Source organism: Peromyscus eremicus, chromosome 1, assembly GCF_949786415.1.
Source record: "Peromyscus eremicus chromosome 1, PerEre_H2_v1, whole genome shotgun sequence".
NCBI classification, from domain to species: domain Eukaryota; kingdom Metazoa; phylum Chordata; class Mammalia; order Rodentia; family Cricetidae; genus Peromyscus; species Peromyscus eremicus.
The window spans coordinates 112,253,188-112,265,548 of record NC_081416.1 but is presented as its reverse complement, the minus strand read 5'-3'; the positions used below and the strand labels follow the sequence as shown (position 1 = coordinate 112,265,548).

The window sequence follows — 12,361 nt, the reverse complement described above, 5'->3', positions numbered from 1 at the left end:
ACTTAATTTTATTCTATTTATTTTCAAGTAAACAGTAACATTTTATATTTATGAAAATGTTTAGCATCACCATACTGCATTAATGTGAGGGGATCTGTGCTCTTGACTCATTGTCTCTTCTCATGCTATTTGAACATTCCGTATTTGTGAAATTATGTGAGCTCCTATCACAGTATCTTAAATATGTTGGAACACCAATCAGTTTGTGCTTAGAATATGAGTAAATCATGGAAGAATGACATACTTTTGAAATCTATACTTCCTCTCAGGTTCATTCTCTAATATTTTACTCAAGTGATACTGTATTCAACTAATATTCATTTCCACCTTACATCTTGAATGTATACTATGCTATAGATTTTAGAACATAGAACAATGATTTTGAACTAGTTTTTGATTTTTAGACTTTTTTTCAACTTATTCATGTGGACATGGTATACAAAATAACCCACACTGCCACAAGGGAACACAAAAACTGTACAAGTACTTTTAGGTTCAGAGAAGTGAAGAATATTATTGATAAAGAAATTCAGGCTGTTCTAATGAATTGATGGTGTTTAGGTAAGTCTCAAAGATTTTCCAGGAGTCAGCAGCAGAATGGAAAATAAGTTATTATTAATGAGCAAACTGTGAGTAGATGGGGGCAAGAAAATGCTTTAGATGTTCACAGTTGGTTTTGTTGAATGAAAATGGGTGAAACTTAATCACACAATATAGATATGGAAATAGTGGGAACAACTGTTTTTTGCCTTAACTGTAAGATAGAATTTGGATAGTATTTAGTCAGCTTTTCATCACTTTGACAGAATAGCAAAGAAGACAACTTAAGGGAAAGGTTTATTGGGACTTACCAATACAGAGCTTTCAGCCTATGGTCAGTCAGCTTGTTTGTGGTGGGGCAACACTGTATAATATAATGACATGGAAGTGCAGAATGTTCACTTTCCAGTGGACGGTAAGCAGAGAAACTCTGAGAGGAACCTCTGGGGACAGAGCATACCCTTCAGCATTAGGCCTCAAGTTCTCTAATTTCTCTAACTTGTCCTGTCTAGTCATAACTCATCCAGCCATGGACTCATCAGTAGACTAAGCAGTTGATACAGTTACTTCCTTCCTTATCCAATTACCCCAGTAGAATCATCAGCTGGGAATCAAGACTTTGATCAGTACTAGTGCTTTTCCATATAGAAAAAAAAAAAAGAATCAATATAAGATTGCTGTGATCAGAAATTTTCTTTCGGAAATATATTTCAAAGGACTTAAAACTGATTGAATATGGGAACCAGGACAAATATGTGATATTACTATGATATTAGGGCCTTACTCTATAAATAATTTGGTTCCATGTCCAGATATATAAGAATTGAAAAAATATCATTTACAAAGTAAGATAATAACAATTTCAGCTAAATTCAATTTAGAATGAACTATCTAGCAGACAGTAAACAAAATGGGAGAATAGAGCTAGACAATCAAAATTGGTCACAGAAACAGATTACAAAAATGATTAAAGAACATCTTTGTGATCATTTGTGATTTGTGATCATTTTGTCTGATTTACCAGATTTGGTTACACCAAAACTTTAGAAATAAATTTTAATCATTTTTTATTTTAAGTTTTTTTTTATTTAAAAACAAAAGTATTATCTCAAACTTTTTATGTTTAATAAATACATGCATAAAGACATTATTTTATATTATATGTTTCTAAAATAGATATATTTTTGTGCCACTGCAAATTGTTCATGTTAAAAGTCTAATGCCTTATCAAACAAATAGAAAGAAAAGACCTATTGCCTCCAGTTCATCAAAGTAAGGGTGCAGACCTATTACTGAAGCCCATATTGGCAATTCTAGCACTTTTTATTCTCTTATTCTTAGCCTTAGGTAATACATATTTGCTCTTTATTTTAAGATCAGCATGAGCCAAGCTTCCATCTTTGTATCTAGGAGGATTTTGTGATGCAATCTTTACACTTAAACTTTTACTTAAACTCTTGAAGTATATTGAAATTTTCATTATAGTAGAGGTGTTTAATACATTTTTTAAAGGTGTGTATGAAGTTACTCAATATTCTCATTGTCTCTTTTAAATTTTACTACCAAGGATTTTATATTATTAATCACTTGGTATATATCTTCCTGAACATTTTATATATGTCAATAATTAATGTGAGCTTTTTTATTTTATTATGAATCTAACCACAAATAATTTTCTGAAACATTGTAATGGAAATTTTATTAAGTATATTGCTTTCTTGGTTTTCTAGGAAAAATATCCTTGTCAGTTCTTCATTATTTCTTCCCCTTGAGACTTTTAAAAAACCAATTTTACGAATCCATGAGAAGTCATTTAAAAATGAGCATACCTCTTCAGGCAATATTAATGACTCTGCATGTTATTTATGAAAAGATAGAGGAATATAATCAAATGATCATTAATTTTGTCGTACCACACATGTAGCTATTCTGTACATTATTCTTTCAAATATGGGCAATATGCTCAGGTGTAAGTTGGGTTGACCTCTATTTTTTTATTTGAACTTGAAGGGATTTGGGTGTCCTATAAAACATTATTCATAAAAATTTGATAGAACTGCTACCACATTTTATCAGTTCAAGACCAAATCTATATCTGAAATTGCCAGCATTTGAGAGAAATGGGTTTATAGTGTCTTCTGAACCCTAATATTAAGCATCATATGTAAATACCTTCTATAGTGTCTTCAATGAAAGAAGAGAAGACAAATATGAATATTTAGATAATGTGTATATTTGTTTATAATTTGTAGCTGGAGTTTTCTCCAGTCCTGCCTGGGCCTGCAGCTGCTCAGACCCAAATAAACACACAGAGACTTACATTACTTATAAACTATATGGCCGTGGCAGGCTTCTTGCTATCTAATTCTTATATCTTAAATTAACCCATTTCTATTAATCTATAAGTTGCCATGTGACTAGTGGCTTACCAGTACTTTTACATCTCTCTTCCTCTGTGTCTGGCTGGCGACTCCTGACTCAGCTTTCCTCTTCCCAGAATTCTCTTCTCTGCTTGTCCTGCCTTTACTTCCTGCCTGGCTACTGGCCAATCAGCATTTTATTTATTAACCAATCAGAGCAACACATTCACAGAATACAGAGTGATATCCACAGCAATAATTCATTGTGAGATTATTGCAATATGGATGTAAACTTGGGAGCAATCTATTTTTTGCTTCTCACTGTATTCTCTCCTTGGCTTTCATTATCGTTTCATTACCTGAGCTCTAATTTACTGTGGAGGCCCACAAAGGTTTCCTAGTAAGATATGAGCTTGCTTTCCTCAGCAGGGCTACATTAGAGGATTGCTTGACCACATGTGTGGTTACCACATAATTCGAAAGATCTGTACTTGGCTGTGCTATGGGGAGGTTTTTTGCTCCACCCCTTGGCATTCCTATAAAATGCCCTTTAGAAGAAAAAAAATAGGGGCTGGTGGATATTGATCCGGGCCCTCCCAAGGCTATCCTGTGTTTCTGTTTTTCTCCCCTCTATCTTTCTACCTAATATCTCTTATCCCTCTCTCCTCAAGAGTACCCTGGGGAAAATGTAGGGGCAGGTTCCCCCACAATTTACAATGGAGGAAATAGCAAGTGTGCTTAGATGATCAGAATATCAGCTTTGGGTGTTGGGAAAATAGGCTTAGTGGGTAAAGTGCTTGCTGCACAAACATGTAGATGCAGGTTTCATCCTTAGCACTTGTAAGAGGTAAAAGCCATGACATTCTGTTGTCCTAGCCTTAGGGAGGAAATAGAGATAGGAAGACCCTGGGTGCTTCCTGGCCACTTGGCCTAGACAATTGATGACCTGCAGTTTAGTGGTAATACACTGTCTAAAAAAAAATAAAGTGGAGAATGACAGAAAAAAGGCCAGATACCATCATCCAGGCTACATGTGGGCAATTGCACTCTCATTTCACACACATGCACACACACACATATACACACACAGTCACACACACATACAAACACACACAGTCACATTGGTATTTCGTAATATTATTGGGACTCTTGTTTTATGTAAGCTCCATCTTTTATTATGCAGTCTTCTGTGTTATGAAGTTAAAGTGGTGGGTTATTTATAAAGACAGTGTCTTATTTTTAAATTTACTAGTGAAAACTTGATTTCTATCAGAGTTGTTCATAACTAGAATGTAGATAGAGTAAATTCAGAATCACAGTTATAAATGTTATAAATGTATAAATTCATAAATACACGATTTAGTATAATAATGGCTAAATAGTATTTTCAGTGTTTAAAATCAGTTGATATCTCATGTTCTTGGTAGCAACAATGATACTGCCAGAAAAATCAGTTTTAAAGTATCAGTTTGGAAATTCCATGTCATATCCTTATCTTCCTTATTGCACTTCTCCACAGAGTATTCTTTCTCCCTCTTTTTTTTTGGGGGGGGCGGGGAAGGGCCTGGGATTGAATTGTTTAACTTTATAATATCATTACATCAATTTTTGCTTCCCTTTCCTTTCACCCATCAGTTCTTTCCACATACCCCCAACCTTGTTCTCTTCAAATTCATGGCCTCTTTTTCTTTAATTGTTGCTATGTGTGGTGTGTGTGTTTCCTAAATATATCAATATAACTTGCTCAGTCCTTACGATGTGATAACCTTCTCAGTCCATGTAATGTGACTCGTGTGTATGTTTCCAGGGATGGCTATTTGGTGTTATATGCTCTTCCCTGGAGTTTCTCCCACTCTCCACATTCCTTCCTTAGTTGCCTATATTCTTTGTCTACAACACAGCTTCTGTGTCTAAGGGTCAGATATCATTGCTGAAGAGGTGGTAGGAAGATTGTAAGCAGGGAACTAGTGTAAGATTGTGTCACTTAGAAATGTCAGAGAAGCTACAGCATGAACTCTTACCAACATGGCTGCTTAAACATGACTAAACAAGGATGATACCAGTAGACATGTTAACACAGAAGATTCTTAAATGACCAGCATGGATTCATTGGCGCAGTGAGCTCTGAGGTTCTGAAGTTGTGTTGAATAACCCAGTCTCCAGTCTTGTGCTCTTTGCAGCCATTGCTGTTTTTCCCTTCCTCTGGGCCTTAACCCTTCTACCTGTTCCCCCTTGCTTCATTTTGTACCCAGATTCTCATAATCTTTAGAGTGTATCTTTTAACTATCCACTCTTTCGATTTTTATATGATCTCCTCTTTTCCATATCTTTGCTTTAATGAAGATACTGCTTTGGCATGTTTAAAACCTAAGTCTAAGAGGCTCAGTCTAAGTTCTGTCTTGTATTTTTGTTTTTTTGTGTTTTTATTCTTCTCTCATATATTACATCTGTACCACAGATTTTTCATCCTTCCATTCCTCTCTCCCCATCTCCCCTCCACCCAGATCTACTCCTTTTTATAGTTTAGTTGCTTAGTTTCTGTATTTATGAAAGACAATCTTCAAAGTTACTGTGAGATTAAGTAGATACAATTGTTAGCACAGTACTTGATTCAAGCTGAGCGGTCACTAGCAGATAACCTTCATCTATCATCATTATGTTATATTTCAGTTTCATGGGATTTAGCGGGTATGTGTCCTTCATATGTGAGTCTCTGCAACAGGACATTAGTCAACAGTCTTAAAACAATTGGAGAGTCATTAGGATAGTACTTCTTTCTGAGTTTCACAAAGTTTGCAGCCTACATCCTGTGAAAACTTCAGGTTGCTTAACACTACCAGATGAATTAGGGAAAAAAATACCCAATATTGAAAAAAGTTAAGTTTGGAGATTGTTTAATAAGCAATTCGCAATCTGGAAAATGAGGGAAGTGTTTTCTCATCACCAGCTGACATGAATTCTCTCTTTGACTGCGTGGGTGATTTTTAGGCTATCGTAATACTTCCATTTTGAAACTCATTTGGCTCTACAGTGGCCATGCAGAAATTTTTCCTGAGAATTAAAAGATGGATTTTGACCAGTATCATATTGGACATAGAAAATTCACACCTTATTTAGATTTTTTCACTCTTTGATTTGTCACGATGCAAAATATGTAATGTCTATGAAAAAGACACACAAAGATCATTATTATTCAGTTCTTAATTCTTCCTTGTGGCTCCTATATTTTATCTCAAAAGATATTTTAACATGATTAATAGTTATATACCATATACTATTAAATTTTTTGTGTATTTTTCTGTTTTTTATGTTATTTATGGGTCTTCAGAGAAATTCAGATGTCCTAATGATCAGATAGTATTCGTTGCTTTTTTTATCATATAAATTTTATCCTGTTCTTTCCCATTATCTGTTGATCTGAGGGTTTGCTATCAGAATAAAAGTTTGGATATAACAGTTAATCTGAATTGATTCCAGTATTTTTTTTTCAGTGTCCTACTGAAACCAAAGCAACATTTGGTGTCCACTTTAAAGTAGTAGGAGACTGGACAGGTATGTACCACTTAAAAGCTTTAAATGCCTTGAAAAGAATGGAGCATAGCAAAATATCAACAAAATAAATACTTGAATGTATGGAAAATTGCATAGATATTGAGGAGTTTAATTGTCTTTCTTTGCTTATTGAGTTTTAATGTCTATATTACTTTCTTATAAGAATTATTTCTGGAATCAGAATAATATGAATATCAGTAATTATAAATAATACATTATTTATGTGGTTTCCTACTATCTATAGCAGAAATGCTAAAACATATTTCTTCAAATCAGGACTTTAAAAATTCATGGTGGGTTTGACCCTCAAAATAATCAACATTTAGGCAGAAAATGGGTTGAGAAGGTATAGGTGCTTGCTGTCAAGCTTGAGGACCCAAGTTTGAGATTTAGAAATCCCTTGGTAGAAGGAAAGAATCTGCTTCCTTAAGTTGCCCTCTGAACTTCACACACATGTCATAAGTCATGTACACACACAACAGAAATGTAAAATTTTAAAGAAACACTTTGGTTTGAGAAGAAACAGCTCTCAGTTTTGAATAACCTTTCTGAGTATCTCTAACTCCATAACATTTTCAGAAAAGAAGTTCCTTTTAGTATCAGGTCTTTTGGTTATAATTTATACATCTATTTAATAAGTGCATTTGTTACTTGAGAGCAGTATATTGAGTTCAAAACAGATAAATGCAGTGTTCTTTGATATTATATTACATTGATCCAACACAGTGGCTGACAAATGCCTGCTTAGGAAATAGTGACTTTTGGTTGTTTAAAGTACTGTCAAAAAAAGGGAAAGAACAAAAATATAATTTAATTCATAGGGTAAGGAAAAGCTTCATGACAGTTTGTTGCTAGATATTGTGTCTGAGTTTTTTTCTCAGTTATTTTTGATCACTGGTAGTTCATTAAAATAAATAATTGCTTCAATATTTATTTTAATTACCTCCATTGGGAACATACAGTATTGCCAATTTTGCCCTCCTTTTTAAAATGTGCTGTAACATTGAGAGAGATGCAAGATCATTCTATTCAGAGAGTTAAGTTCAGCCTAAAGTAAGACATTTCTCACATGATGGAACGAAGCATTCATGTAGAGAAGCCTTAAATAATTCTGTCACTCATTGAAACAATATTTCAAAAGGAGATTTAGCTGCCAGGAAACAACAGTTACAATTATTGAAGGAAAAATGAGAACATTCTCCTGAGATCAGAAATCCCTGAGTTTTCCGCCAAAATAAAAATTATGAACAGAGCACTATGTATAGAAGTGACAAAGAGTGTAAGATAAGAATTTGAACATCAGAAGTGATATGGCTTACTTATTAGTGTGTATGTGTATTATGGTGTGTGTGTGTGCATTGCAGCTGCATATAAGCCATAGTGTGCATGTGGAAGTCAGAGGGTAACTAGTGGGAGAAGGTTCGTTCCTTCTAAAATAGGTTAGGATTGGAGTCACTAGGTTTGAGCTGCAATCACTTTTACCTGCCAAGCCATGTCTCCTGTTGTGGGTTTCTAGTAATGACTTTACTTTGATGAAATATGCTTTACCATGGGCAGTAAGCAGGAAATGAAGAAAAGATTTAGGTCTGTTTCATACTGATCTTCCCAAGAGAAACCATACACACACACACACACACACACACACACACACACACACACACACGTATATAAACACACACAGTGTAAACGATGTAAGTGAAATGGCTACATAGCAGGAAAGGAAGAGACACCAGTTTCATACTTGTCTGCATTTTCATTAGGAATTGCATGTCCTGGTTACATGAATCACCCATTAAATTTAGAGGAGTCATAAAATCTCTAGTGTGCAAGATATTTTTTCCCCTTGCAATAATGATGTTAAAGATAGTCAAAGGAATTGAATTAGTATTTTTATTTCTCTTCTATAATTTATCATATTTCTGTTTCAAATGTATGATCCTAGACTACTATCTTGATTATAATTCTGACTAAAATTATCATATCTGTGCTAGATATGGTTATTGTAGAATATTTTAGTATCAGCATTTTACTCTTTTGTTGTAGTGTTTAAATAGTAGATTTTTTAAAAAATTTTTTGAGTTTCCACAACGAAAGTGTTATATACACAGTGTCCACACATAATTAGTCTAAATTTTTGCTATGAACAAATTCAATAACCAATGGGTAGGTAGTCATAGATAAATCTTAAACAGAGTGCCTATTATATTATTCACATAATGACTTTTTATTGATTCTTGATTACAAAATTTTCATATTGTCCATTATAGCTTGCAATAATCATTAGATATGGGTTGGTTAACTTATAGAGTATAAAGTGAGAATTAAGGACAATGGAACACTGCGGATTTGCTTTGATAACATAAAACCACATTAACCACAGTATAAGAACTGTTAAATACAATTTTAATTACAAACATCCACGAAAGAGTTGATGTTGTATTTCTCTGTGTCTCTATCACTATAAAGCAGGTATGCTTTCAGTTTCTATCCTGCTGATTTTTCATGAAAGTCTAAGGTAGGACATGTGCTGTGTGTGTTAAGTACTTTCTTAAATTTGTAGTTCACCTTTTAAGTTAGATATAACCACACCAAATTGTATTAATCTTTGGTGACAATATATTTAGGAAAAATGTATAACTCACCACATAGTAGAAATGACTTTGAATGCCCAGTTTGTTTTTGATTCAGGTAGTTTTAATAAATTTACAGAGTTGTGGTATCATAAACAGCTTTTTTATTTGCTTGTATTTCCTTTTAAGTTTCATACGGTGTATACAATGAATTGTAGTTGTTTTCTTCTTTATTGCCCTTTCATCCCCATCTCTCCCACTGAAACATTTCTTTCTGACAGCCCATCTTCCTACATTAAAATCTTTTTGTGTGTGACTCAATGAGTCTAGTTCCAGTTGTTTGTAGGAGCATGATGGGGTGCTTATTAGAGCATTAGCAAGTCATCAGGGGGCTCACCACTGAAGAAAATTATATTACCTTTCCCAGCACTCATTAACTGCTAATAGATCCTCAGGGATTCTTGGGGCTTTTTAGTTACTGCAAAATTACAAATAAACCCGAGTGCTGCCATTAAATCCCCATGTAAAGGCTATGCAAAGAGAGGTAAAATAAATTGCAGACTGAATTGTTTGGACATCAAAAATCATATCTGGGTGTATGAAGTGTCAGGTGTTTATTTAATTTATGTGCATACAATGTAAACATGAATCTAAGTTTATAATAAAAATTGTTATCTGCTACTTCTAGAAAGGAATGACTGGGAGAATATATTCTGTGATTGGTGTTGCTATGACCATTGAATTCCAGTGATTAGTCATCAATAGAAGATAGTTTTTAAACAATTGGTTATTGTGGCTAATAATCAAATATGTATCAAACATCTGCTCTAGGACATAGGAGGATGAGCTTTGAGTCTCACAGCCAGGTCGAAGATACAGTTTTCAATTTGTCTGAATGATTATTCACATGGTCCTAGTAGGTTCTACCTAGAGGTTATCAGGAGGTACTTTTTTGAAAGGACTGACTTTAGGAAGAAAGGAATATTGGCTTAGAATCCCGAGCTTTAAAGGAAAGTGATAAAACTCTTTGTGGAGTAGACCTATAGCATAATGTCTGTGGTTCTTTGATAGTTCCTTCTTATGGTTCTCCTGCTATATGGTTGATGAATTCTATTAACCTCAGTTACATCTTTTGCCCATCAGCCACTGCAGTGGTTGCCAATTGAGCTTGCCAGGATGCATCAGAAAAAAAAAATCACTCCATATGGCAGCTGTAGCCTTACAAAATGTGTATGTTAAACAACAGAACTTGATACAGAATTGAAGTTGTGGTAGTTGTACATCTCTGACAGAGTTCTTGGGTTATTAGGTACGTTGCCAGTGAATAGGGATCTTGGTAGGAATCTTGCTTTCTGAGCAAGAGCATTTAACAGTGTGCTTTAATTATTCAGTTAGCATGTTGTAGTCGCATGTGGCACCATCCGACTTATTCCATTTCCTTAATATAGGTGGAGTGATTCAGTGTAACTCTGTTGTTTTAATTTTACATTCATCTATTATTTATTTTATGGTTTATTTCATGTGTCTATGTGTGTTGGTCCATGTGCCATGGAGTACGTGTGACGGTCAGAGGCCAACTTGCAAGTGTCATTTCTTCCCTCCTACCATGCAGGTTGCTCAGGTTACCAGACTTGAGGGCAAGCTACTGTGTACATTAAGCCATCTTGCCACCATGCTTTAATTTTCTTTCTTTCTTTTGTAATACTTACTTGGTTTATTTTTACTTTTTTTTTTTTTTAGAATTTCATGCATGAATACTGTATTTACATCATTTCTACCCCACAATCTCTCCCTCCAACTCCTCCTTGGCCTTTCCTGATTATCACATTTATGACTATTTCTTCTTTAAGTATGATTACATACACACATACACACATATATACATGAATATATATATATATATTCATGTATAGAGGTATATGTATATGTGCACATATGTATCTATGTGTATGTTTACACATTCATGTATATATATATATACTTGTATACATATATCATGCTGAGCTTATTTGCTGTTAGTAATGTATATATATTTAGGGTGGCCCTTTGAGATTGGATAGCCTATGAGGAGCTTGTCTTTGGAGAAGACTGAGCATAAACATTCAAGTTTTGAGGTTAAGGTAAACAAATGCAATTCAAGGAGACTTATGATGTGTTTTTTCATAATGAGGCACATCTTTTGAGTTAGTTCTGGACATGACTTAGGACAGTATGCCTTCAGTTTACAAAGTAGCTATAATCCTAGAAATTTAATTTGCAAATTAAAGGATTTCAGAACTTTTCAGTTTTTATAATTATAAATGAATTTTCAACTTATTATGAATGTTCATCAAATTCTAAGCATTCTGTAAGGTAACCAGTTATTGCTTGACATAATATTTTCCGCAGCATTGCTGAATAACCAATGTTCCTGATCCCTTCCTTTCAATTTTAGTAAATTCTGATAACCATTTTGAGAAAAAAAAGATTGTTTTAATAATTACTCATAACTTCTCCTAAGAAGAACTTATATAGTTCAAGAAGAACTATGCTGGAGAACTAAACTCTGAGACATTCCAACATGGTATGTTCATCAATGGTGACTAGCCAGTAGATTAGAAAAGAATAAAGAGCATTTGTTTTGCAGACCACATCTGCATGCTTCAAAATAGGGTTGATACGTTGTAACAAATGCTTCTAAGAAATCAGGTAAAATGAAGATTGAACTAGTAACTTCAGAAGGTATGGTTGACAGAGTGCTTGGAATAGAAACTGCATTGAAGTAGCTTCATGAGGCCATAATTTCAAAAGCAAATGGTCATCCTGTGGTATGCTGGCGTTACCTCAGATCAGCTGAAACTAGGGGATCCCTCTTCTCATTTGTGTAGTCAATGAAATCAAGTAGTGTAGCTTCCCCTCATTCACAGTGGGGGTGTTTATTCCACAGAAATGAACAAATGCCATCACAGTGAGATGAAGCTTTCCCCAGAATTCACATGCTGAAATTTAATTGCCAGTGTGATCATTGGTGGGCCTTTAAAAGAGATGCTCTTGTTGTGAGGGCTGGGGGGAGTTAAAGTTTACCCCTTTCTGATCTTGATTCATGTCATGGCACAATAGCAAGATACCATCTTGGGAACGGACCAAGCACCAAACCTGGCACCTTGATGTTCTAATTCCTGTGAGATGTAAGTTTATTTTGTTAATGAATTAATCAATACGAGATATATACATATCTAAGAGTATATACATTGTTCATTTTAGGCATATATCTTGAACATTTGCCAGAACACTACAGTGCATGTTAAGAATTCTTATTTTAAGTGAAGTTAAGAAGTAGTAACAGCTGATGGGATGCTA

General features: G+C 34.4%; 1 protein-coding gene across 1 annotated transcript in view; it reads left to right on the top strand.

Annotated features, from left to right (window-relative positions):
* Nucleotides 1-12,361, top strand: part of Nox4 (NADPH oxidase 4) — a 136,064-nt gene that overhangs the window by 75,788 nt on the left and 47,915 nt on the right. Inside the window, exon 12 of the mRNA XM_059271833.1 lies at nucleotides 6,392-6,452. Within this exon, the coding sequence (XP_059127816.1) occupies nucleotides 6,392-6,452 (61 nt within the window). The remainder of the gene's footprint in view (nucleotides 1-6,391; nucleotides 6,453-12,361) is intronic.